Source organism: Aspergillus vadensis (assembly GCF_003184925.1).
Source record: "Aspergillus vadensis CBS 113365 unplaced genomic scaffold BO88scaffold_17, whole genome shotgun sequence".
NCBI lineage: Eukaryota > Fungi > Ascomycota > Eurotiomycetes > Eurotiales > Aspergillaceae > Aspergillus > Aspergillus vadensis.
In genome coordinates, this window is record NW_020292055.1 from 195,293 (window position 1) to 221,707 (window position 26,415).

The 26,415-nt window shown below is 51.1% G+C and overlaps 8 protein-coding genes across 8 annotated transcripts; 3 read left to right on the forward strand and 5 right to left on the reverse strand.

Annotated features, from left to right (window-relative positions):
* BO88DRAFT_79514 (uncharacterized protein) lies at nucleotides 1-765 on the forward strand. Its single transcript, XM_025713144.1, has 2 exons — nucleotides 1-89; nucleotides 144-765. Exon 2 carries the CDS (start codon nucleotides 226-228, stop codon nucleotides 622-624), a length of 399 nt encoding a protein of 132 aa, XP_025561074.1. The 5' UTR covers nucleotides 1-89; nucleotides 144-225; the 3' UTR covers nucleotides 625-765.
* BO88DRAFT_406176 (pleiotropic drug resistance family ABC transporter) lies at nucleotides 756-5,911 on the reverse strand. The gene is made up of 5 exons (XM_025707091.1): nucleotides 5,175-5,911; nucleotides 3,574-5,086; nucleotides 1,975-3,468; nucleotides 1,461-1,924; nucleotides 756-1,406 (listed from the first exon to the last, which is right to left on the reverse strand). Exons 1-5 carry the CDS (start codon nucleotides 5,750-5,752, stop codon nucleotides 983-985), a joined length of 4,473 nt encoding a protein of 1,490 aa, XP_025561075.1. The 5' UTR covers nucleotides 5,753-5,911; the 3' UTR covers nucleotides 756-982.
* A 2,677-nt stretch (nucleotides 5,912-8,588) lies between these two features.
* On the forward strand, nucleotides 8,589-14,216 carry BO88DRAFT_344430 (putative Rho guanyl nucleotide exchange factor; the record flags this gene model as incomplete). The annotated part of the gene is made up of 3 exons (XM_025703231.1): nucleotides 8,589-13,097; nucleotides 13,163-13,432; nucleotides 13,485-14,216. 3 exons carry the CDS (start codon nucleotides 8,589-8,591, stop codon nucleotides 14,214-14,216), a joined length of 5,511 nt encoding a protein of 1,836 aa, XP_025561076.1.
* Nucleotides 14,217-14,753: 537 nt separating this feature from the next.
* BO88DRAFT_391677 (GTPase-activating protein) lies at nucleotides 14,754-18,857 on the reverse strand. Its single transcript, XM_025705018.1, has 3 exons — nucleotides 17,787-18,857; nucleotides 17,379-17,730; nucleotides 14,754-17,332 (listed from the first exon to the last, which is right to left on the reverse strand). Exons 1-3 carry the CDS (start codon nucleotides 18,592-18,594, stop codon nucleotides 15,076-15,078), a joined length of 3,417 nt encoding a protein of 1,138 aa, XP_025561077.1. The 5' UTR covers nucleotides 18,595-18,857; the 3' UTR covers nucleotides 14,754-15,075.
* A 186-nt stretch (nucleotides 18,858-19,043) lies between these two features.
* On the reverse strand, nucleotides 19,044-20,873 carry BO88DRAFT_406179 (uncharacterized protein). Its single transcript, XM_025707092.1, has 2 exons — nucleotides 20,412-20,873; nucleotides 19,044-20,337 (listed from the first exon to the last, which is right to left on the reverse strand). Exons 1-2 carry the CDS (start codon nucleotides 20,646-20,648, stop codon nucleotides 19,405-19,407), a joined length of 1,170 nt encoding a protein of 389 aa, XP_025561078.1. The 5' UTR covers nucleotides 20,649-20,873; the 3' UTR covers nucleotides 19,044-19,404.
* A 219-nt stretch (nucleotides 20,874-21,092) lies between these two features.
* BO88DRAFT_406180 (uncharacterized protein) lies at nucleotides 21,093-22,596 on the reverse strand. The gene has a single exon (XM_025707093.1). It carries the CDS (start codon nucleotides 22,567-22,569, stop codon nucleotides 21,214-21,216), a length of 1,356 nt encoding a protein of 451 aa, XP_025561079.1. The 5' UTR covers nucleotides 22,570-22,596; the 3' UTR covers nucleotides 21,093-21,213.
* Nucleotides 22,597-23,437: 841 nt separating this feature from the next.
* On the reverse strand, nucleotides 23,438-24,978 carry BO88DRAFT_406181 (SDR family oxidoreductase). Its single transcript, XM_025707094.1, has 6 exons — nucleotides 24,804-24,978; nucleotides 24,490-24,748; nucleotides 24,270-24,433; nucleotides 24,014-24,213; nucleotides 23,808-23,958; nucleotides 23,438-23,753 (listed from the first exon to the last, which is right to left on the reverse strand). The coding sequence occupies exons 1-6, from the start codon at nucleotides 24,856-24,858 to the stop codon at nucleotides 23,629-23,631; spliced, it is 954 nt and encodes a 317-aa protein (XP_025561080.1). The 5' UTR covers nucleotides 24,859-24,978; the 3' UTR covers nucleotides 23,438-23,628.
* A 298-nt stretch (nucleotides 24,979-25,276) lies between these two features.
* On the forward strand, nucleotides 25,277-26,406 carry BO88DRAFT_406183 (uncharacterized protein). Its single transcript, XM_025707095.1, has 2 exons — nucleotides 25,277-25,500; nucleotides 25,601-26,406. The coding sequence occupies exons 1-2, from the start codon at nucleotides 25,441-25,443 to the stop codon at nucleotides 26,102-26,104; spliced, it is 564 nt and encodes a 187-aa protein (XP_025561081.1). The 5' UTR covers nucleotides 25,277-25,440; the 3' UTR covers nucleotides 26,105-26,406.
* The last annotated feature ends 9 nt before the right edge of the window (nucleotides 26,407-26,415 follow it).

A 26,415-nucleotide genomic window follows, 5' to 3' on the forward strand; every position in this document is an offset into this window, starting at 1 on the left:
GCGTGGTCGGAAGCTTCCGGGAAATTAAGCCAGAGAGCCACATGATCGCGCGGTTAACTCCAGAAGTCAATGAAGTAGTTACTCTGACTGTAACTCTTACTCAATTGAGCGGACTAAACTAATTAACTAACAACCACAACTAGTCCACTCTGACTCCGACACTGAGCGACACGGATGAACATCCCTGCTCCTGGAAAGCTCAATCAGTAACAATCACGTACGGTAATGTATCGCCCGGAGTCTTTGCCTGGTGCGACGGTAATGTTGTGCATTTCAACCATTCCCCGGGGAGGCGCTTTATTTTCCCCCCCTTCTCTTGCCCAACCGGGAATATCCCTCCATCGATCTATCAATTTTATTCATTCAGCGCGCCCGGGCGAACATCCTTCCCATCATTTGTTTTGTTTTGATTTGGTCTGGCCTGGTCTCGGTCTGGATCTCACTCAACGCCCACAACCCGCCCGGGCTGCGCTCTGCGCTGCAGGCGCGGGCTCTCGGCTCGCCGCATGCGTGTGCACCACAGCCCCAGTGACGCCCTGGTGCCCTCACATGTATCATGCGGGAATATCTATGTCTAGTTTTGACTACATCATTGTATGTGCTCTGCTCTGTACGATTGAATGACATCATGGGCATAGCAAAGCCACATTGTAGAGTTTTGTGCGATGGTGCACAATGTGCCTTGTTGGGGTATTGTTGTATTGTTGGTTGCGTCTAGACTCTGGTGGATGTTACCTTGGGTTATCTGCATGGGGAGGAATGGAACAACATAATGTGATATTTGTATTATTGGTAGAGAAAATCATTTGAAGATTAGCGATGACTTTCCGACATTTGAAGCAGCTAAAGACTAGTAACCATGCAAGCAAAATACCCCATATCTACTCTACTTCGTAGTAAGATTATCTAGCTCTGCCATACCAACAACCCTGACTTCTTTGTCCCCTGAGATCTTAGTTCCTTCTTCCCCCTCCCCTTCATCCTACTCGTCCTTCTCCTTGACCGACTTCTTCTTCGGCACGCGCACCAGCCAGTACAAGAAAACTGCTGCAATGGCGTTAAACACAATGAACGCGAAGAGAATACCCACATTACGCCACCGGTCCGAGTAGCTCATGCTCAGCGCGCTCAGATACTGGTCGGTCTTCGAGATCGAGCACACGAGGCATTCGCTGTTGTCTTCGGGATTGAGTAGAGTCGCTTGGTAATTGCGAACGTATGTGTCTAGATAACTGGAGCAATTTTGTCCCGTTGGAGGTGGGATATGCAGCAGCTCTATATCGGAGCACTCGACGTCGTTTCCTGCGATGCCTACACTTAAGACGGAGGATACCAGGTAGGTGAAGGGTGAAACCCGGTACATGAAGATCCAGAAGCGAGGAAGGGCAGATGGGGTGGCCAGCACGCTATATTCACGACGGTCAGTCTTCCTCACAGACAAACGATGCAGTATGACTTACCCGTTAAAGATCAGGCAGAACGAGAACAGAAGTTGGGCGACGTTACTACCTGTATCTGGTTGCTCGATGCCGGCGATAACCATGGAACTGAATGTTGAGGTAAACACCATGAAGATCAGGACGAGAAGAAACATGGTTCCACCTCTTTCGGTGACCGAGTCCGTTGGAATGGCGTTGCGGTATAGGCCAATTGGATAATACCAGCAGAAGTACGCCGGGACTGCCATAAGTATGTTCCAGGGCAACTCAACCAGAATACTGGCTAGCATGAATGCTACCCAAGAATATGTTTTGGAAGGCCGTTCTCGTACTTCATAAAGAGCTCGCTGTCTTGCAAAGTATGGCATCATCTGTTGCACCAAGTTGGGAAAGATGACTAACAGCATGAAAATGGCAAACATCTCGTTTTGCAATCCTTGAAGACTGTTCGGCTCTCGCCAGAATGTGAAGCCAATAAAGATCGGCTATGGTGACCGGTTAGCTCTGCAAACCGAGAGGGCCACGAAGTACTTACTGGTATAACGCACATGGCAGCCTTTGAGTAGATGTATGATGGACTACGCCAATATTGTTGGAACATCCGCTGCAGGCAAAGGACAAACTGCGCCCAAAGAGGCATGGCAAACGCTCCATATCCCACCATCCGAGGTGGTGGTGGCCGCTGCAGTAGTTCCTGCTTCATCTCGACAAGGTCTAGGCGTACTTGAGTGCGCTCAGGGCTTTGATTCCATACCTCCGTCCAATCACGATCAGCATGGGAGCCTGGGGCAGCTCCGATTACTTCCAACATCCACTCGGCGGGGTTAGCGTTGGGGGGACATTTCACAGAGCCCTTTGCCTCGAAGTACCTTATCAAGGTCTCCATGTTCTGGCCAAGCTCCCCAAAGTACACCGTCTTACCACCTTTTGCTAGGAACAGCAGCCGATCGAATTGCTGCATGAGGATTGCTGATGGTTGATGAATGGTACATAGAATCGCTTGCCCGTGATCTGCTAGCTTTCGCATGAGGGAGCAGATAGACCATGCGGTTTGACTATCAAGTCCCGAGGTGGGCTCATCAAAGAACAGAAGAAGGTCAGGCTTGGCCGCGATCTCTACTCCGATCGTCAACCTTTTCCTCTGTTCAACGTTCAACCCCTCACCCAAAACCCCGACAATAGCTTCTGCGTAAGCTTCCATGTTGAGCATTTTGATTACCTCCTCCACGTACGCAAGCTTTTCTTTTCGCGGTGTAGTAGCTGGCTGACGAAGTAGTGCGCTGAAAACAAGGGCTTCCCGCACCGTGGTTGTTTCCAAGTGCAAATCTTGCTGTTGGACGTAACCAGTCTTTCTCTGGAAAGAATCATCCCGCATCCTTCCATCAATTAGCATATCCCCAGTAACCACTCCCATGGTTACCCGATTAGCTAATACGTCGAGGAGAGATGTTTTCCCAGCTCCAGTTACACCCATCAAGGCAGTAAGAGTGCCTGGTTTGACCCATCCATCCACATGATCAAGAATTCTGCGTGGCTTCCCCTTGACCTTGATATCGTAGCAGACATCTTGCCAGTGAAAGATGGATGTTTGTTTGACAATTGCGGCTGTATGGTCAACACCCTCGCCATCGACGGCGTACTTCTCTGATGTGGGGTAGCTTTCCACATCCCCGACACCAGGGATTCGTCGTGCAAATGCAGGAATCTTCCCGCGAGGAAATACCAAGATCTCGCCTTTCGAAGGCTTCGCGCGGACCAGCTCACTGCTAATGATGTAAAGTGCGAGGGAGAAGAACAGAAAGCCCAATAGAATGCCATAGTTGCGCCAGAGATGCGATTTGTAGTATTGGAAAGAGACATTCAGGTATCTGTCGCCATCAATGTAGTCTTGACCGGCTACGGCACCATTCTGGCTGCAGATCTTGGAGCTAATAGGAGCATTTTCGTAGCCTGGGCCCGAAGGTACATACACTGCGCACGGGAAGCGACGCTCACTGAATTCGTTAATCATGAGAGACTCGAAAGCATACTACCTCAGTGTTAGCGATGGTTATAAGGCTCGAGTAGTGCTGGTGTCGAATTGCAAGCAAGGTAAGGGCGTTGTATCATTGCCCAGCTATATGGGTGCACTTACAGCTATTGGGTCCAAGTAATTCAACCATCGGAACCATGGATGCATATTGCGGACCGGAATGGTGAAACCCGTATATATCACGAGAATCAGCATGAATATCGAGGAAGGTACCATGGCCTGGGCCATAGATCGCGAAATCGCTCCCGTCCAGCGGAAGATGTTAGACATGGTCAAAGTAGTTGTCACGGAGAATAGGTAGAACACGAAAAAGTGCCCAGGGGTACGGCGTAGATTAGACATGAAATAGAGAAATAGATTGAATACCACTGATACGATCGCTTTCGACGGGAGATCAACAATCATGGAGCTGATTGCTTCTGCAGATGGATGATAGAGAGCATACTTATCATGCTTCTCTACAATGGGTCGTTGCTGCCATAGAGTGAGGATCTCGAGCGCGCTTGCAAATCCGTTCAGCAATATTGCAAAGAAGATCAGTGCTCCTCGTTGGAAAAAGCTATCTGTCGTCGGTCCAAGGTTGTAGAAGACGCTGGAGATAACCAAGGCCATGACACTATTTCCGATAACACCAGCCAAGGTCATACTCATGTCACCCTTGAGACGCTGAAAGCCTCTACGGAGACACAGCCGAACTTGCATAGGGTACGATAGTGTGTAGGGTGATTTGGCCCGTGTCCTTTTGGCCTTTTCAGCCGCGCGAGAGCGGTTGAATTCTTTCAACTTTTCACCTCCTAGAGGGAACTCATGCTGGAAAGCCTCGATGTCAGCGAGCAGCTGCCTTCTCTCAGTGCTCGCTCTCCACCGCGCAGCAAACTCATCAGGGGTGCGAGGTACCAAGCGCTCGTAGCCTTTGCGGACCTTTCTTTCCGTTGGACTGGTCAGGGAAGTCAGGAAATCAGCAGTGGTCTGTCTGTCTGGGCATTCAAATCCCATTTCGATGAAGAAATGCCTGGCATCCCCGGAGCGCCCGAAATATATTTGCCGGCCTTCATAGAGAACAATGACCTTATCAAATATATCATAGATAGCTTGGCTGGCTTGGTAGATTGCCACAATTGCGGTAGACCCTGTATAGTCCGTGGAAAGCCGCAACTTCCGGACGAACTCCAAGGCCGTTGAGCTATCCAGACCGCGCGTACTATTGTCCCAACATTGCAAAGGACAACCACACAAAATAGTCTCAGCTATACTGACACGCTTTCTTTCCCCTCCGGACACTCCCCGGATGTACTCATTACCCACCCGCGTGTTTATGGTGTGGCTCAGACCCAACATTGCCATAACAACATCACGCATATGGGTTGCGTACTGCTCTCTGGTAACACCCGGGAATCTGTTGGATGGTGCACGAGCATGCGCCGCAAAGTGCAACGTATCCCCTACCGAGAGTTGAGGGAAGTGAATTTCGGTCTCTGCTTGGTAAATGACTTCACCCCGGAAACGGCTATGCATTTCATCCCAGGATATACCCTGATACTGAATGTCGGTTCCGTGGTCGAGCCATAAGCCGTGAGTCTCGCCTGCGATAGCCTTAAGGAAGGTTGAGCAGCCACTATAAGTATCGTCCGTTAGCAACATGGACTGCATAGAAATCGACACGGTGTAACTGAGGGGCCGCAGAGCAGCACTGCATGAATTACCTTCCAGGACGGCCAAGCACAACCAGCAGCTCTCCGCTGTGGACGAATCCCTCGAAGTCACGAAGAATATCAATCCTGACTTTCTTCCCATAGCCGAGCTTTTTGCGAAACCAACCAAATCCTTTCAGCCACATGTTTGCGACATTTGCCTGGTAATCAGCAGCGGTTCCGTAGCCGAAGACGTTCATGTTCCGGAAGGAGACACCAGCCGTGCGGCGAGGATAGCGATCTGGATCACGCGAGGTGATCCTGAGCAAGTTTTTCGTCCATTTTAGCGAGTTGAACTGCTCCGAATTGGGGTCCAGCTCGGGGTCGCTAGTAGGATCCAGGAATGTATTCGTTCCCTCGCCGATGCCGCTCTTGCTAGATAAGTGTGAAAGGCTACGCGCCAGTGCGGTTATCGCCTGCTGATCTTCCCGTCTGATGCTATCTTCCGATTCCAAGCAAGCGGAATCTGAGCTCTCCGTCTGTCCCCCGGAGGTGAAGGCCGCGCGCATCGAACTTTCCAGCTCCGAGCCCACCGCAGCGGTGATAGCCCGGGTCCCAAAGGGCGCAGGTGGTGCTGGCTGGTTAGCCATGACAAATGTCAACAATCTGGGGTTACGCAATTCATAGTAGGGCACCAGAAAAGCAAACGAGCAACGGTAAGACAAGACACAGAGATGCAGGAGGCACAATCAACACCAAAAGAAAAGGGCAGGAAGGAAAGAAGGACCGAGGAGTCGAGTTCAAGGTGGTCAGAAATAATCAAAGGGGTCCTAAAGTTTCAGTGATTCAATAAGGTTCGTTACCTGGTACATTGTCGATGGTCTCGAAACCCGGAAGACGGAAAGCCAGCATCCGAATTCACATGGCGTCAGGCTCAAAGAGCTACCTGATCCTTGTCTGGTGATGCAGGCCCGTATCCGCTGAAAGTTACTTAGTATGATGAGTATTCAGGTACACATGGCTCTCCTTTTCTTCCCCGGATCAAGATCAACCCTATGCTGTTAAATGCTCTACCACAACATCATGACCATCTCCTACATATGATGAGCTCATGAACAGAAACAAGGGCATATATGAGGTAGCTTGTAAATGACTCGTCGGAGATTCCAAATAACAAAAAAGGTACTTTTTCCGGTTCCATCATCAAGTCGTATTCATCATCGACCTCCATTCGGTCATCGTTCATTATCTCAGCGTCACTTCCGCGGAAGGTTCTCAACGCCGGTCCTGATTGGATGCGTATTGGATGCGTATCTCGGGGGCTTTTTAGCTCTGCATCCGCCAAACCCCACCGTTACCCCGGATCTAAACCCTTCCGAGCTGTCAGAATAGTTACCACGGATGACGGTGAGCCACTGCCACCCTGCCATAATACTATTCCCCTGTAAATGGGACAATGAACTATGGATCGCTTTGGGATGCCTGATATTCATTGCTCTATAAGGTTACAATTCCACTCCAGGCTGTCCGTGCTTATTCATCGGTCTGGCGTCTGTAACTAATCGATACCGATACCAACCCTCCCCTAGTCAGTGTTGGAGATATGTCTCTACACCTGGTACCAGTCTCTAAATCAATTGATGTTAGATCGAGCTGGCATTCGGGAGTATAGTATTCCGATTCCATCAGTGACAAACATCAAGCAGGTAGCGAAGGATACCCGCCACTGTTAGGTTCGATCATTGGAAAAGGGAGCTCATGGTGATAACATCACAGTCAGATGTTGTTATTCTCTTTCATAAGGCCTAAGAATCAGGTAGGGAGTATCAAACGGACTGCTCTAAGAATAGATATGGGCTGTAACAATGCTCCTGGTAGTACAGCATTGGTATACATCATGGGATTTCAGCTGTTCCTGAACATAGTACACCAGAGGTCGCATTAATGTTCTATCATACTTTCCTGGTAATGCACCACTGTGGAAGCTACCTATATGACTAGAGTGAGTAAGTTTCAGGTTGAGACTTCAGCTCATGGCATCCTTAAGACTGAAATGATGATTGTGTTCCTAGTATTACTACTTGTCATTATATTCAGATTATGATTATGACTCACTATTGGTAACTAATTATATCTGTACGTAATCTTTATAAACTTTCTATCATTGTGTCTGTCTTACCCTCCTCACGGACTTCACAATGCCCACACGTACTCAATAGTAGTATGACGGTTTCTATATATATCTGTATCCTTGCAGTTAATCCGGAGGAGACAGCAAGATCAAAACAAGGGTTTACAGTATGTTATGAGTGCCATAATACGAACCTAGAATTCGAATCAAGTGAGCTACGAGGTAAATCAAGGACATAAGACATAAAGTTGATGAGGGTTTGTCGATTCTTTGACTCCGGGACCATTTAGTTACCATGGAGCGGGATGAGTCTCGTGCTCGGCTCGGGTAAGACTGAGCCTCCGCCATACTTAGCCAACTACTATGTACTGCAGTATCAATGATAATGGTTTACGCTAAGATAAAAGACTGCAATTGCAGCATTTTGCAGCATTTTGTTGTCAAGCTAATGGCTAGCTTGCTGTGCAATGGTACAATTTGTGGTGACCGCAAGCAACAAACGCTGCGGATTTGATGTCCGGATCAATCAAAACTTCGTGGAAGTTCAATCAGTGTCATACCATGATTTCCAAGATTGTCACATTTACCGAGTACGAGGCGAGAGATATCTTCCATGTAAATTGACTGGACCACTCACATTCCTGCCGACAATCAGGCATACAGGCATGAAAGACACCGTTTAGCATCAGGCATAGAAGATGAGAACTGACCGCCTACCCAACCGGCACAGCGAATTAACTGCTAGTAGTAAGAGTTAGGAGAAGAGGGAGTGTCCACCGGCACAAAAACAACCACCAAACGGACTGACGGACTGTTACTCCAAGACCAGATCATCAATCCTCCCTCTCTCTCTTTTTCCCTCCGTTTATCTTTCACACCTTTCCCCACCCCCTTTCCCCTCCACCTAATTCTCCCCCTCCTTCTGCCTCCTGGCCCTACTGCTTCGTTTCATCTCGAACCATATTCTTTCCGACCGTGGGACATCCCCCTCCCCCTTGTCTGCTGGGGTATGTCTAGAGGTGGATCTCTTTTCCCCGGACCTCCTTGTTAATTGTGGTCGGCCGACGTCCGGATGAGGCTCGACCTCCCATCGTTACCAACAATCCACTGTTGGTGGTAACTGGTCCTACGACTAGTTCCTACATCTTATCTCGTGGTGGTAAGGCTGGCCTTGATCGGATCGGGGCTTCCGGTGGTCTCTGTCGGTGTCTTGAAGTGAGCCGATCTATCTTCACTCAACCCGGGAGAATCCTTCCCAGGCCGTTCGGAGCCTCGTCTTCCTAACTCTCCTTGTCGCGTGCAGTCATCCTTGTCCAACCTGCCGTCCACTGCCCGCTGGGCCTCCTTGAACAACCATGGCGCACTACCAGAATGGTTATCCATCCTACAATCAACCGTCCGGTTCCCCACCGAATCCTACCCAGCACAACCGCTATGATCTCTATCCCACCCAGCCGACGAGCCCACAGTTACGAAGGATGCCCAGTTATAATGTGGGGGACGACGCGGGTCTCTTGGGCTCCCCTAATTCCCAGAACGTCAGGTCCACCGAGGTGAATGCTCGCTATCCGGGCTGGAATGCACAGGCAGAGGGTCAATCGAGCTACAATGTCCTGAATACTGGACGCGATGACTACGCAGACCCTCGATACGCGCACGTCCCTGCGCCCACTTCGCCTCAGTTGTCGCGCGCCCGGGCTTCCTCGCAATCAAGTTACCAATATCAATATACCTCGTCGGTCCCGGCTGCCACATCACCTACCCAGCATGCATATAACCCTCAGCAGTATGCCTTGCCCCCTACACCATCGCAGCAGCAGGTAGGCTTCAGCCCGCTGGCGTATACTGGGTCCAGCACCTCGTATAGCAGCGCAACAGCCACCGGTCACCAGCCTTATAATCCAGCCGCCTACCAGCCTGCTAGCTTCGTCGCATCCCCCGTGCAAAGACAGCCAACCAGCGCTTTTGCACATGCCCCCCCTACACCCCAAACTTGGGGCCCTCCCCACCCGCAGTTGCCGCCCCCTCCACCTCCTCGGGGACCGGACCATCCATATGGAAGCCGTCCTTCCCCCCAGTATGGAAATGCTTCGCCAGGTATGCAGTATGGGTTCACAACCCAGCAGGCATCATCCTCAACCACACTCTCATCTGGCTCTTTATCCTACGGCACAGCATCACCTTCTACAACTAGTGCTACCTATATATCTGCCAACAGCTCTTCTACTGCTGGTTCTGCGAATGTTGCAAGCCACCCCTACGCCGGAGGTGCCCAAGTTCCAACCTACATGCCGCAGTCGCCGCCCCACCCTGGAGATGTCACTACTTCGTTCGATGAACAGCCTCCTGCACCGCCAGCTCACTCGACACCCACCGAGGAAGCCTTCGGCAAGCGGTCTAGTTTGACACGCCCCGGATCAGGCCGATCCCTTCCAACACCGCCGATCTATCCCTCTCAAACTCAAATGTCACCGCGTAGAACAGACACTTTGACCCGACACCCGCAGTCGCGCCCGTTACCTGGCCCACCAATTGATGCAGATGTAGATTCAGAGCCCTATATGGCTGCCAACGGACATGGAAGCCGGGATAGTCGACCAAGTACTAGGCCTGGCTATGATGAGCTGATGCAACAGGTCGAGGCTGCAGTTGCGGATCGACGGACGGCTGGAGAGTCTGGCTATAGCTTGGATTCATCACATGTGAATCCTCACAGTGCATTGGTCCTGGAACCATCGAATAGCGTTTCACCGGGCCCGCGGCTGTCCCCTGACGAGAGACATACTCACACTAATGGCAGCATCGCCACTGGCACTGGCCAATATGTGAACTACGATGCGTATAGCGATGATAGTGATGCGGAGGCTGCTGCAGGTCTAGCTATGCTGCAAATGGCAGATGAGGAAGACAAAGCACAAGCCGAACGCTTGCAAGACCGTGCGCGACGGGAGACGACTGCTTCTATCATAAGTGCATATGGATCGCGGTCAGAGAATCGCGTACCGTCTCCTCAGCAAGATTGGCAGCAGGATGAGTTGGGGTCATATGACGACAACTATCGTCGTGCTTCACAATATGACGAGACGGATCACTACGCAAATGGCCATAATGATGATGCTGGTCATCCTAGGCTTGCGCCCTCTTCCGGCTCTATGAGAGGTTCTAACCCCTTTGCAGACGGGCATGAGGAGTATTCGGATGATTACGACTACCCGCCTACAGCGCTCGATGATTCTGGATATCCGTACAATGACATGCAACATCATGCACGAGTGGACGCTGGTGGCACCGGTGGCCTGTCGGAACCTGGAGCGTACGGACGCCGGATGAGTTTCGATTACGGTGATGAGACCGACGGTCCCTTCTCCGAAAATAATGGTTTGCAACACTCGGGAAGTGAGAGCTCAGGCAGGGGAGAGGAACCTGGGGACCTCTTCTTCCATCCTGGCATGCGACCGCTTCCACCGGCTCCCGTAGAGCCGGCAAGTAATCCGAACTTAATGTCGCATTTGATGCCGGCAGGGACATACCGGCATCACGAGCAGGGTGATGGGCGGGGCTCTACCCAGTATACATCTTCCCAATTCCCTGTTGCTCCAGATTCGTACGCTTCTTCGACCGTGTCCAGCCCTACCCAAGTTCCACGGTCGACTTCTTTGTCGAGTCATCCAATTGGACCTCGTACTGACCCCCCTATCAGATCGAAAACCGATGCAGACCGGGCGAAGTATAAACAGCAACAGGAGCTATTACGGCAGCAACAGTATGGCGCGCTCAAGCTTGACGTTTCCCCGGATGCTGCTGCTGCCATGACGCTTGATCTGCCCACCATCCCTGCGGGACGCCGTAAGAAGTTCAACCCAACAAAACTGTCTTCAGAACAATTCCGACGCTGTACGGAGCCATGGGCGTTAAGCTCCATCCTAGCTTGGATTCGAGAGCTCAGCGAAGATGAGACGGATCTAAAGGAACATGCGATTGTTGAGGCAATTGTTGCTTTGTTCACCCACAAAGTACCGACGATGAATATGGCCGATGCAGAAACTTTAGCCGCACGGGTAGTCAAGAATATGCTGGCGGAGGGAGCCTTGGTGAAGGATGAAGAATGGGTCAAATTCAGCACTGGAAGTTTGTCAGGCGTCCTATTCCAGATAACGGGCACAGGGTGCTACTCCTCCCGCCTTCACGAACAGGAGGCGGAAGTGTTCGGACGTTGCTATTCGCACCACTGCATGCGCACTTTGAAAAAGGTCAATCTCAAAGCGCAGATGATGGAGCCGGAGAAGAAAGCAGAAGACTGGGTGACTTTTTACAAGGTCCCCAAGGAGGTGTGGGAGACGCACTCCAAGAAAGAGATCGATCGACAGAACAATTTGCACGAGATTGTGACAACCGAAGATTCTTACATTTCACAACTGGATGTTTTGCGCGAGCTCTATCGGGATCAGCTGGCAAATATGCAACCGTCGGTAATCGCACCGAAGCGCCTGAACCGGTTTTTGAACGATGTCTTTGGGAAGGTGGATGCTGTCAAAAAGGTCAACGAAGACCATCTCTTGGCTCAACTCAAGTACCGGCAGAAAGAACAGGGTCCATTCATTGCTGGATTCAGTGATATTTTTCGGGAATGGATCCGAAAGGCAAAGATGGCCTATGTCGACTACGCGGCAACGTTCCCGAATGCCAATTACGTGGTACGCAAGGAAGCCGAGAGGAACGTTCATTTCCGGCAGTTTCTTAGCCAAGTTCGTGACCACAAGCTGTCGAATCGTCTCAGCTGGGACACGTACCTCAAAGCTCCCATCACTCGTATCCAGCGGTACACCCTGCTCCTCTCGACAGTGCACAAGAACATGGTGAAAGATTCCGAGGAGAAGGCAAATCTCGCACAAGCGATTGATGAGATCAAGATGGTGGCACTTGAATGTGATCATAAGGTGGGTGAGATGAGTAGGAAGGTTGATCTCATGGAGCTTTCTACCAAGCTCCAGCTCCGTCCTGAGATGAAGAAGGACGTTGAACTCAACCTGGAGCATCTGGGCCGCGAAATCGTCTTCCGGGGAGACCTGCAGCGGCCAGGGACACGGACAAGATTCTTGGTGGACACTCACGCCATACTCTTCGACCATTACTTGGTCCTTGCGAAGGCCTTCACAGCTAAAGACACGTCGAGAAGTGTGAAATATGAGAGCTACGATGTGTCCAAATTGCCAATCCCCATGGATCTTTTGGTTCTTGAGAGCACCAATGATGACCCGGTCGTGAAGTCTGCGGTCCGCGGAGTCGTGGCGCAATCACCAGCCGCCGTTGCTGGCCGTGGTGCTGCCGGCGGGCCTTTAACCCATACCGCCAGCGGCAATTCTGGCAGCTCGGGTAACTCGAACGGAGGCAGAGCTCTGGTACCTGCCACGGTTCTGGAGAGTTCCAAAGACGATAAAATCCTGTATCCGTTCAAGGTTAAGCATCTCGGGAAAGCCGGAACCTATACACTCTATGCTTTTTCGGCCCAAAACAGGCAAGACTGGTGCGACAAGATAACCGAGGCGAAGACCAAACATGCTGCCGCCTTGTTCGCGCAGAATGCGGAGCCGTTCAGGTTGCGTGTTCTCGCTGACACTGCATTTGGCACCTCCGACAACTCGTACATCCCTACTGGTGTTATTATTGACGGGACGCCTCTTGATCGTGCTATTAAGGACGTGGAAGAGCGGTACCATGGCTCTCCACGGCCGGCGCCAGTTTGCCGGACTGGCGTCCACTGTGCCACTGTTTTCCAGCAGCCCCCTGGTCGGATGAGATGCGCCATCGGCACTGACTATGGTGTGTATGTTTCGGACTACAATGACCCTCGTGGCTGGACTCGGGTAAGTAGCTCTTTGCAACCACATGTGTCGTCTACACACCGTCCTCATACTAATTGTGCTTCTAGGTTATACCCATTGTACGCGTGACACAAATTGCTGTCTTCGAAGAATTCAACGTGTTCCTGCTCATTGCAGACAAATCGCTGATTGCTTACCACCTGGATGTTGTGTGCCCTCCGAGCGGCGTTGCAGCACAGGCAACAACGGACTCCTCACGTCGGGCGCCGCAGAAACTATCGGGCAGTCGAGAAGTAGGTTTCTTTGCAGCAGGGCACATGAAAGACCGGACTTTGGTCATGTACAAGAAGCGAGATGGGTTATCGTCCACTTTCAAGGTTTGTGCTGTCGTCGCCTCCCACATTGTTTCGCATACTCATCAGTCTACAGATACTTGAACCAGTCGCGCAAAAGTCGTCGAGCAGCAGAAGCCGCCTTTTCTCTCGTCGTTCGCAGACGGAGTTCTTCCGGGAGTACGATGAATTCTACATTCCCGCCGAGAGCTATGGCATGAATCTCTTCCACTCTTCCTTGGCGATCTCCACTCAACGTGGCATCGAGATTCTCACGATCGACAAGAAACATACGTGGTCGGTCCCCGATTTCCGATCCGAAGCCCCTCCTGAAGCGCAAGCCCATCTGAGCAGTATAGCCCAGCGGATTGGTGCTCTACGCCCACTAGGCATGTTCCGCCTCAGTGACAGTGAGTTCCTGGTCGTATACACTGAATGTGCAGTGTATGTGAACAAACATGGCGATGTGTCGCGCAGCGTGGTCATGGAATTCGTGGGGCATGCCCACTCTGCATGTCTCTACGGAAGGTTCCTCATCTTGTTCAATGATGACTTCGTTGAGGTGCGTAATGCAATGAACGGCCGCCTACGTCAGGTAATCCCAGGCCACGGTGTGGTCTGCCTCGACGATGGCAGCCACATGCCGGGTTCTGGTGCAAACAGCATCCCTACAAGCGCCGGGGGTGCTGTCAATCTCTCCAGCGGGTTATCCAACGGTGCTTCTCTGGCAAACAATGGCCGCACCGTGAAGATATGCATGCAACATCCCGAATACGAGCGAAGTCAATTGATTCTCGAGTTGATCGAGAACGAAGGGCAAAAGGACTAAATTCCTCACTAGCGTGGCACTTGTGCGGAATGTCCTTCCTACCTATGCCAGCTTACAGCTTCCTTCAATTTCTACCCTACCTTTTCCCCCTTTCTCTTCAACTTCTCTCTTACCCCATTATTATTTATTTTTGACTCTATACCCCCATTATTTCCCTTCTCAATTTCATGGTGAATATATTTCCTTTCCCCATTTTCATGTTTCTTGCCGTACTCCAGGGCAGTTTTCTTTTTTTGGGCCATGGCCATTGAGTACGGGTTTGTTCGATCTTGTACATACATAGTTGGCATAGTCAGTCAGACATACATAAGATAGCCTCGCATTGTAATGCATAAAACTCAGTTTTGGTGCCGTTTACCTCACCTCATTCGTACGTGTAATACAAGGTATAGTATGTATATTCGGAAGCCAAAAGAGACGGCTTGGTCTCTTCCGGTAGCTGTAGCATATGTTCCAGTTTGCAGCTACTAGGTCAGATGAAGCCTGGCTGGTGAATGGCTATACTATGCTGCTTTGTAGCTTACAGTGTGATTCTTTTACGATTTACACCACATGTTTTGTCATAATCGCAAAGTAAGGTAGATCTTTGTTTGTATTGCGGGGGGATGCGATAACAACATGGTACATGCATGCATACATACAATAGATCTTCCAGAAACAATCAGCAGACGTCTAAACGAGGATAGACAGCAATTGTATGGGGTTATGACCGGCAGTTGAGTAACCAGTGGAATAGATGTAAAATCATGACACAGACAATGTAGGAGATAGGGTGAGAGAAAGATTCGAAAGAAGATGGGGTAGGTGGGCGCGGGGGAAGTGATGTGATTGATAGATGGTAGTGACGGGGGGTTGGAATTTACGATTCGAACTCGACCTTGCTGATGACGTTGTGTTCGGCTTGACTTGGCTCATGGGGGCTCTGGGATCCTTGTGCTGTTGTGTGCTCATGTTCGTCTTTGTCGTCGAGTAAGGATACATCATCCTTACCACGCATGCTGATGACTTCGGCTCCCTCGAGCAGATCGCGATCTGCGTCTCTGACGCTTCGTCGCTCGGGATCTGCGCCGTAGGCACCTGCGCCCCAGCTGGAGATGCCGCCGACCATGGCGGATGCGGTAGCAACGCCGCCGCGACCATCATATTCTTCCTCTTCGTCTTCTTCGTCGTCGTCGCGGTTGAGGGCGGTGCGCTCCAGTTCGCGTTGCGCTTCGTCCATTCGCTTCTTGACTTCGGCGGCCATGCGGATACCGTCTGATACGATGTTGTCTAGGACTCCGCGGAGACCCTTGCCTGGTGGTACGATACCGCCCGAGGCTCCTGCCACCGAGGCACCGGCTGCTGCGCTGGACTGAGGTTTGGGTACGCCAATGTTGGAGAAGGTGGTGAGGTTGGATGAGAGAGACGCGGAGGCCAAAGCTTGTAATCCATGATCGGAAAGGCGGAATGATTGTGGGAAGAATGTATCGAAGAATTGCTCCAACAGTTCATCAGCAAGAATCACCATGCGGAAGGTGGGGAGGGTAATGTGTAGAGGATTGTTCGGATCGAGGGCGGGGTTTGCAGATTCTGAGACGGCACGATTATGCTGCTGCGTGTTGGGTTTGTCTTCATTCGATTGCTTTGCCGGTGTTTCGGTTTCAGCCGACGCAGTCGATTTGTTGTCTTCATTGACATCAATGAGATCTTCTTCATCATCATCACCGATGCTGAAGGACCCAAGCTTATCGGCTGTTTCCTCTGCATCCGCCTGATCCTTCTGCTCTTCAGCTGCTCTGCTGTCCGGATGGCTAGGATCTGCGTATTCGAAACAACGACGGATGAAAGAGCTGACACTGCCCAAGAAACGTTCGTCTGTGCTCAGTCTATCCGGGTCACGTTCACTCGTCTTGATATCTTCCACAGACTGCGTGGGAGAAATGGCTCCGTCAAAGCCTCGCCGAGAAAGGAACAGAAGCGCCTCTGACATGCGAAGAATGCCTTCTCTATCCACCCGTCCAGTGCCTTCGTCATCGTAGAGGTCGAAAAAGTATTGGATGTTGTTCATGATGTCGCGAGGCCCTTTGAGTCTTGCAAGGCCGTTGACCACGTTTTGCAAACTCAGACCTTCGTCGGGATCCGTTGCCCATTTCCGGAAAAGTCGTCGTGTAAACTCATGATCTGCTGCTTCGGGCTTGTTATTCCACAACGAAGAGGTTTTGCCCCAGCCCTTCAGGCTGTTGAAGCCCTGCTCAGCCGACTCCTTTCGTGAAGGGGGCGAGTCTGCCACTGCCCATTTTGCTGTGGCTGCGAGGAATTCCCGGAAAGCGTCATAATCCATATGGGTGGGACTAGGACCAAGGCCAACACGACCGACCTCTCTATCCACTGGAGGCCCAAGGATTGATGTTCTCTCAACCCGTTTCTTTTCCTGGCGCCTCTTTTCCTCGTCCAAGAGTTTCTGCCTCTGCTGATGGTCATAGAGAACCTCGTAGTAACGGTCATAGATGACGCCAAGATCATCCATGCTCAGCTTCTTACTGTCTGGCCCGAGATTACGGATGGATGTCCGTTTGGCGAAACTTTCAATGTTCTCCAGGACGGCATCCTTGTGCTTTTCACGCTGTTCCGTAATCGTCTGGTGAGTGATCTGGGAGAATTCTTTGAAGGCCACAACCATAAGCTCCTGGAACCGGGTGATGGCCCTCAGCTTGGGATTCTCAGACCTCGGATGGGCCGACTCATCGAGGCGCGAGAAGTATGCCTTGAGGACGGAGATAAATGAACCATCATCCTGGATATCCAAAAGCTCCTCGCCATTGATCCGAAGGATGGCCAAGCCAACCTGGAAGAGAACCTTGGGCCCTTCAAGGAAAAATACATCCAGTACACGGAAGGCGAAGACTAGCGGCATGGAATTGATATAGAGGGAAAGGAACCATGGGAGAGAGACAACGGATAGCTGCACATCAGACTTCGTGAGGTGGTCCCAGAGCACGGGCATAGTTTTCTCGACCAGAGATTCAAACACTTTCTGATCGAGCAATGTGCCATACATTGTCGTGGAGTAGTAGCCGGGAAGGAGACGATCGCAAAGTACAGACAACAGAAAGAAGGCTTGTGCCTCGGACATGTAACTGGAGGGGTCAGCTTCACTTCCAAAATCAAAATTGGGAAACGAACATCAAGAGAGCCGCAACGACTATGTTCATGGCTTGACAATATCCGATCTCCGCATTGGTCCAACTGTAGGCAGTGAGGACCCTCCGAAGGCGACCAATACCTTCTTCGCTCTGGAAACCAGCATACTCAGGCAAGCTGCGGTTTAAGTCTTTCTCGATCTCATCAATCGCCAAAGACTCCTGCCCAGAGAACTTGGAGAGCGTCTCGGAGTACAACTTCGGAGATCTCAGGCGAAGGTAGAGCGAACCCGACGTCACCTCCCAGATCTCGCCGCGAAGACGATTGGGCAGACCGACTCTGATCAACTTATGGAAGGTCGGCTGACGGATGATAGTGGCGTTGCGGCCATTCTCTATTATATTACTTAACAAGAGTCCCAATACATAGCACTCGGGCTGGGCTGCATACCTCTGAAATATTCTCCCCATAGTCTCATCTTACTTCGATCCCGAAGCTTGCGAGCATCACCGGGATAACGGAATATCATTCCCAGCCCAGCATCGGGTGGCTGGCGCTGTTCAGTTGTCTCGCCATTTTGGGCTTTTGACTTAGCACCAGACAGTAGATATTCCGAGTAACAGTCGTTTACGACAACGCGCAGGTTCTCAATTTCCTTCATACACTCGCGCAGTCCCTTCTTCAAACCATCGCAAAAGCGTTCGCAGGCCTGCCTGCTTCCAGCCAGCTGGATTGTGAACCTTTGCGGAACAAAGTCGGGGCTTTGCTTTCCGAGCGCACCATTCCATGTCGTCAACGCAAGGGAGAAGACATGGCTAAGACTGTTAAGCCGTTCCACCCTCCGGATGCAGCAGAGCGGAATAGTGAATCCATTTCCAGAAGGGCCTGTGCCGTTGGTTTGACCGGCCCAATGGGTTGATGCCCCAAGACTAGCAGAGGGCGCGAAGCTGGTCGGCTGGGTCGAGAAACAGATGAACCGTTCGCTCAGATGGAGTCTGCCGGCATAGCGGTTCCCAGGGCGCTCAACAAAAGGGCGATTGGATTCTCCATGAGACGGTGACGAGGTATGAGGAATAGGGAGAATGAGCTCTGCGGTGATCTCTTGCAGCGGGTTTTGAGAATCGGGGAGGCGGAACTGCTGGCGAAACAGGGAGGCTTTGGACGGATTGCGATCGGAGGAGGAGAGGGTAGGAAGCGTGAAATTCGCCGGGTCGATAAAGGACTGGGCTTTCTGAACGAATGACGTCCACTGCATCATGGCGCTCAAGAAATTTGGTGCGGTGGCGTGAAATGAATGAACAGGCAGGTATCCTCCTGCGTCTGGGGTGAGTATCCGGCTGACGGCCGATTCGGACGGAAGCGGGAGCTGCTGGAGCTCAAGCGGCAGTCAGGGTTCGGCGAGGAAGATGCACAGAAGCCCACGAATGATTCACAAGAGGGATCAGGGTCATCGTAGAGAGCTAGCGCAACATCGTCCGGTGAGGGCTTCTGGCTGCGACAGACAGAAGAACCTGGGGCGATGACGGTTGGCATGGTAGGAAGAGGAGGGGAAGGTTGGCGGCGGCCGTTCCTGGCAGGCGGCCGTGAATATCCTCACGTGACAAGGGTCTGTCTTGCTCTGAAACATCCACGAGGCAGCCCCAGTGCAGCTACGTGCACCCCTGCTTTAGTGTGAGTGTTACTGTTGATGCACAGTGCTTCCGCTACGGAACAACTTATAACCATATTGGAACTACATAAGGAAACTAGTGAAGTCTGACTAGTAGCTTGGTACAGCCGACAGGGCAAAGCCGAGCGCGAACTATAAATCCCCGCAGAAAACCATGATCAAATGAAGATGAATTTGTAAAGAATTTTCGAGAAGAGAAAGAAAATTGAAACGAGGGTTCGCTTTACAGTATCACTTTGAATGAAACAAGGAAAAGTTCAAAGATGTATTTGTTTTTAATAAGGGGTGCCCCGAAAGTCTTGCCAAATCCATCTTTTTGTAGCAAAGGTCAAGAACGGTGCAGTATCTTAATGTGCGGTATGAAGGGGCAAAAGAGGGCAAATATTATTGTGGGTCGAATTAATTCTTGGCCGAAGATACTTCCTCAGCTACAGGCTCTTCATCACTGTACGCCGGGGGAAGTTCTTCAGACTCCATCATCAGACCCTGCTTTTCGGACACAGTGCCCTGTTCCAAAGACTTCTTGGGAGTAGAACGGCGGAAACGCTGCCACATGAAGACCACGATCTGGCCAACCAGCATACCAAGAGCGCTCGCGGCCAGACCAGCCAAAACACCCAGCACAGCGGGAACGACGATGAAACGGACCACGCGGTGGACGGTGCGTTCCCACTGGCCATGGTGCATGTGGTGCATGTGATGGTGATGGTGGGGGCGGTCAAACTTGTCCATGTGGCCGTGGAACCCAGCCTCCTCTCCCTCCATGGGCGGCATGGGCGGCATGCGCTCAGGGTCAAACTTGTCGTCGGGGTGGTGGTGGTGGTGATGGTGAGGCCGGGGCGGGGGAGGCAAGCCCAAACCGTGAGGACCACCGCAGCCCTTCGGCTTAGGTGCCATTCCAAGCATACGGGCCTTGGCCGCTGCGAACAAGGCGCGCATCCGGTCGAACAACAGCTTCCTCAGGCATTTCGGCTTTCCGCGGCATTGTTTCCAAGAGACGCGGTCGGGGGTCGCTTCTTCGATCTCAGTCTTGGCGATGTACAGCTCGCCGCTGCTAGGGTCATGGAGAAGCGTCAAAGCCACCGTATCCAAGGGGACCGGGCGACTGTCGAGGTCGAGGACAGTGAAACGCACAGCGACCAAATCCATAGGGTCCTCGGGTGGAGTAGGCAAGGGCATCTCCTCCACAGCGTATCCCAACGGGATGGGTTCCGTTTCTACGCCATCCGACGCCCGGCGCTGAACGGCAGTGATGAGAGTGGGAGGTGGCGGAGGGAAGATTTGACGACCGTTGGCCAGAAGGAAGCCATTTTCAGTGGAGAAGTCAACCAACTGCAGCGACTGTTAGCATCCATGTCCCTTCACTTTTCCGATGTCGTACTAGACACCGGCTCGGAACCACTTACCAAAGAGGTTTGGAAGCCGTCAGTCCAGCTGACCTTCCCATCCTCGCTGACTTCACGGAACGGACATTCGGTGCAGGCAAGCTCAACCTGCTCTTTCTTGGGAGCATAAACCTCCAAAGGATGGAGGGGAGGGAAGTTACCCTCAGGGGCGACGGCTTCCTCGACTTCGGGGATAACGAGGAAGGCGTTGGCGCCGAGAGCGAGAACGCTCCCCACAAGGCACGAACGGAGGTGCATGGTGGCCGAGGCGGATCTAAGCCAGGCACCGATAAGACGGGTGAAAAGGCGCTATAAATTAAGAACGATGAAAGGAAGGGATCGTTTGGCGATGGGAACAACAGTTATTGAGATGAAAAGCGGATGATATCCAGCTGTGAAAATAAGAAACAGATGAATGGGGGGAATGCTTTGATGATATGGATTCCACCAGCGAGCGCTTCTTTGCATAGCCAGCCAGGAGGGGGGTTCAAAGGCGAATCGCGCATCGCTCGATTTCTTTCCTGATTGGCTGTTGATGGCGCGCGGGTGGAGCAGGTGACGCATGAAATTCCCACCGCCTGCTTCTTTGAGAGCAGCTGACGCATCCGCTGCAAAATATTAGTCACGTGGTATGGATTCCTAAAATAGCCTTCAATCCCGTTCATTTCAATGTGGTCGATCAGCACCACAACTACTTTGTACGCATAAGCCATCTTGATTATCGTAGGCAAGACACGAGGCATGGATAGAAAACTCTGGAATATACTTCTTTTACTCCCTGAGATCGCATACCCGCTCTGTACCAGCAGACCGGTTTCATCCATCATCCCACTAGGCGAGATCTGATATTGACGAATCTTGCGAAAGTGTAATCCAAGCCCTGCATCGATCCTACAACAGGGGGTCCGCTGCCCCGGACTTTGGCCAAGACATCATCAGGTACCTCATTATATTGCATCCAGACCTCCTGCGTTCTATTCGTCTGTCCGAATAGATTTTCAACCACGGCCGTCAAAAGCATAAAAGCTCCCACTAAGAGCAAAGCCAACCGTGCCATTATGACAGCAGGTGGTATCGGTACTTGCTTTGGGACACTGACCTGAGGTTCCACGTACTCTGGTGCAGTTTGAGACTCCCACTGCGACTCCGACCCTGTGCTATCAGTCTTATCATCTTCAACAAATGCACCAGGGACTGTGAAATTGGCAAACTTCTTTCGTGTCGTTCGAATAGGTGGTACTGTCAATAAGGTCGACGGGTTATATCTCTTTTCCAGATATACTGGCCATGATTCGAATTTAGTCGGTGTACGTGTGAGGAATTTTTTTGGCTTTTCTTTGGACTGTGATTTGTTTGACTGCTTGACGCCGGTAACTATAGCCTTTGGTTGAGCCTTCGAGGGATCATTCGCTGCCTGTGCAGCAGCTTTCTGATAATCATGAATCCAACTGATCTGGGGGTCCGAAGACTGACTTCCAAAGCTCGTATTGCCTTGCGCGGTCAGAGCTTGGACAGTTCTCTTGAACAACTCTAACTGTTCTTGCTGACTCTGGTTCTGATTAGTCGCCTCCTGCAACATCTGCATATACTTTGAAAAAAGAGTTAAAAATGAGTTGTCTGAATTGGACCCAAGATTCTGCTGGTCGGCAGCAACACGCAGCCTCTTGATCGCCTCTTCCGAGCCATCAAAGCCCTGAAAAGCTTCCAATCCAGCAAAAGGTCGCTTCAGGCTGGAGCTAGGTACAGGGGCTTGTCCCACATGCGGAATGGCGCCGGTTTTGGCAGCCTGCTGGATATTGCTCCAGTCCACCGGAACCGCCTCAATGGGTGGCCTAAGGTTCTGAGCAGGGATCGCTGGCGCGCTGAAAATGCTGCTCATACTGCCTCCCTGGCCCACCGGTGTCGGGGCATCGCTACTTGCGGTGCTCTGCGATCCACTATATAAGCTACTTCCCAATTCCTGCCTCAGTGTCATGGATGGTTTCTGGATGTTGAAGAAGCCGAAGGGGTTGCTAGCAATTAGCTTATTCTGGTTGTAAGGAACCAAGGCGGTTGACATCGCGTTTGTAGGCTGTGCGACAGTATCTATTGACATCGCGGACTCATTCGTATACACCTGCTCAGCAAGCCTATTCAACTGCTTTCTTAATTCAGCATCGTTCCCTTTATATGTATCCATCGCCTTAGCAAGCTGCTTCTTCTCCGCTTCTTGCGCTGCCGATTCCGATTCCTTCGCCGCGAGCTTCTGCTTGAGTTCATTCAGTTCTCGACTTGCTTCAAGCATCTGCTGCTGTAATTTCTCATTCTCAACACGGCGAATGGCCTCCTCGTCTTTCAACTTCTTTTGCTCTTGACGAAGGCGATTGATCTGGCCACTTTGCGCATTGATCTTCGTACTAAGCATAGTATTTTCGCTGTAGGCGGCTTGGACATGCCCCTCGTTCGTCTTGACTTGGGATTCTATGGTTTTGAGATTTTTTTGGGTCTGTCGCAGCTCTTGTTCCGATTGCGCGAAGGCTTGTTCTCGCTCGACAAGCACTTGGTTCAAATCATGGACTTGGCTTGCTAGGTTCTTGTTCTCCCTTTCGAGCTCTAAGGCTTTGCGTTGTGCTTCTGTGAGTTGCTGGGTTATGTTGCCATTGTCCTGCGGCCATTCTTCGGGGTCGTTTTCGGATGCAGTTATTTGCTTATGTGCTCCTATAGGTATCCTCCGTTGGTCGGGTGGTCGTCTGCCTGACATTTTGGCGGGTGTGCAAAATTGGGAGTAAGGGAGAGGGTTCAGGGAATTTTTCGTAATCAGGAAGTAGAAGTGCCTTTGCTCGTGCTGGACGTGAGGCTAGATATTCGAGTACGATTTCATCAGAGAGTTAACGGTGTAGCAGGTAGTTCGCATTCCAGACTTTCATTCGTCTTGGGCTTAACAACTTGGGCTACCGGCATACTAATAAGCCAGCCCATTGTTGCTTTCATGCATTGGGTGGCTGCTCAGTGATTATCTTACGTTGAATGGTGCCGAAGCAAGGCATTGTCTTGAAACTGTAAATAGTCTTTATTATATGTCCCGATGAAACATGGAGTCTAAGTACAGAGCTGGAGCACACTGTGCCTTTGTTCCTTTCTTAAAGACTTCTTTATCTAGAGTATAGTATGTACCAACCCGGGGAACAAAGAGTACTCTCTATGGGAGATAGCAAACCAAGACAATGTCTCTCCTGTGCTCAGAAAGGAAGACAAAACTCTACAGCTTAGACTTCTTCTGGCCTTTGACGTTGGGGACGGGGTTGCCCGAAAGAAGGAAATCGGGATACGCAAGTTTACCCGATGTTGCCCCAGTGGTCGACATCCGCCAGGATGCGCCGTCAACTACAACGGTGTTAACATACTATTCTATGATGAATCTGAATAAATGAGACTCACCCACTAAAGTTTGGCCACTGACATAACTGCCAGTGTCCGCAAAGAGATATACGGTGGCATCTGCGATGTCGCGCACAGAGCCGACTCGGCCAAGCGGCTGTGACTTGATGTAAGTGTCCTTCGTATCACTAGGAAGGAGACGATCGAGGCCCTACGATAAAAGTTAGATGTGCGTATCTATACGAATATGAGGGACAAAGACAAACCTCTGTCGAAGCAATGGGTCCGGGCGCAATGATATTAGAAGTGACACCCAGAGGGCCAAACTCGATGGCCACACTGTGAGACAGCGCATCCACGCCTGCCTTGGCGACCGAGACGTGCGTCTGGAAAGGTGCCGTACGATAGTGGAGAGTGGCGCTAACAAAGATGATACGTCCTCCAGTTCCTGCTGCAGAGGGTTTGACTGATGATGGCCTGATGTTAGCCCTTACCGCGAATATCGCGATATCGTCCACTTACGAGATTCGGAGTCCATTCTGTGCTTCTTAGCCGACTCAACAAGGTATGGGATTGTCGCTTTGAGGGTGTTGTAGGATCCCAGAACGTCAATGTCGATGACCGATTTGAAAGCATTCGCTGAGAGCTGGTTGATCGAGGCTAGAAAGTTTCCGGCCGCCCCAGCACTGGGTAGTTTTAACCCAGTTTAGTAGAGTCCCAGCTAAAACCAAGTGACACTTACATGACATAGTCAATACCACCCAGCTCCTGAGCACAGCGATCTGCTGCAGCTTGAAGACTGTCCAACTTCCGTACATCCACTGCACCAATGCCAATGACCTTAGCACCCGGACGAGCAGTTGCAATGTCCTGGGCTGCTTTCTCGGTCTTTTCGACATTTCGGCCAATAATGCATGCATTGGCACCTAAATGAACCAGAGCACGAACCTGCGCGCTGCAAATGGTTCCTGCGCCTCCTGTACAGAAGACGACCTTGTTTGCTGCTGGTTGTCAGTGACCGCCAGAGCATGTGGTGACCGCCACGGGCCGACTCACTGAACAGGCCATCCTTCCACGTGTTACTTAGGTAGGCTTCTTTGGGGAGGGACATGGTAAAAATATTATGTAAATATATACACGGTATGTATGAGAAGGACGATCTTGTGAAGTCGCTGCTTGGCGATTTTCAGGTTACCCAGATAGTTGATATAATGGAAACCCCGGATGGTCGTTGGATGGAATCTCCGCAATCCGACGGTTACTCCGAGTCCAAGCCTCGGCTTCTCGTCTTGAATACTAATCGGATCTAAACTCTATTCGGTAGGTTAGTTCTGGGAGAATCCACTCTTTGTGCCTCCTTTAGGCTTAGTTCTGTGAGAGACATGACTTGAAAGAGCTAGCTGGAATAGGACTAGCTTCGGATGCGTCGCGGGATGTTAACAGCGAGCTGGTGATTGGCTGACATGTCTCCGTCAGCCTCAGGCATGCAACAACGTCACTTCTTCTGCCATCGCGAACTTTTCTATGGCCTTATCTTTGCACCCGCCTTGAAGTTCTAAGCGCACCACGCCTTCAATCAACAAATCATTCTATCAGGCGCCTCGAAAAGTGATTATACATCCTCCTTGGGTTAAATAAATCTTTCAAGTCACAACATTCCTGTTGCAGCATTGACTTCCGTCCCGCGATCACCATGGCGTGTCCCATCACTGTCTCGAAGTTCGTTGGCACAGTGTCCCTGGGACTGCTCACGGTATGATTTCTATGACCTGTTGCGAAGATCTTGAGCCTTCTCGGCTAGTTCTTATCAAAGCTGGTAAACCGCCAACTGACGCGCAATGTATCACCTCTAGGGCATGTCATACTCCGCTTCCAGTGTCGCCATCCCCTCCCTGAGTCTTCTTCCCACTGCTACCACTGCGTCCCGGTCCCTCAACGAGGTCAAGCGGTTGAACCGTAAACATGGTTTGCGACTGACCAATATCGCCAACGGATGTCTCCTATTCGCGTATAGCCTGTCTTCTAAACAGCGCAAGCACCCTTATCTGATCTGGATGTGCGTTACCTCGACCGTCGGCTCTTATGTTTTCGACTATTGGTTCCACGGCCAGGATGGCTTCGTAGCTTGGATTCAGTCCGTTCTGCAGGACACCGGATGTGGCTGCCTGACCGTCCAGAAGCAGAAGAAGGATGAGGACATCGTGGTGGTCGAGGCAGAGGAGAATGTCAACGGTGAAAGTGTGCAGAAGGAGATGAACACGGAGCGTCGATTCCAGCAGGTGCGAGCTGTCTTCTCTGGACTTGCACTTGCCATGGGTATCGTTGGGCTTTGGGGCGACCGTCGGCCTTCCATTTAATCCGAACCAACCCGGTATTGGATGAGGCGTGCATGATGAGTCCCACTGGGCTTCATTCTATCCACTCCCCTCCTTTGGTTCTTTGCTTCTATCTTCTCTTCCTGTCTTAACACCTTTGGTCATTTGTTCACGACCGCCACGATGCGTCTGTTGTATGTATACTGGGCTGGAGATTGTCTAGTGTACTTCCTATCTTTGATGATGAGCGTTCAATTTGGATCGGAGTTTGAGAGCTACTACCTATGTATTTGACTTTAATAAACCAATGACAAACAACCATATGAAGTATCAAGCCTGCCAACACTACAGAC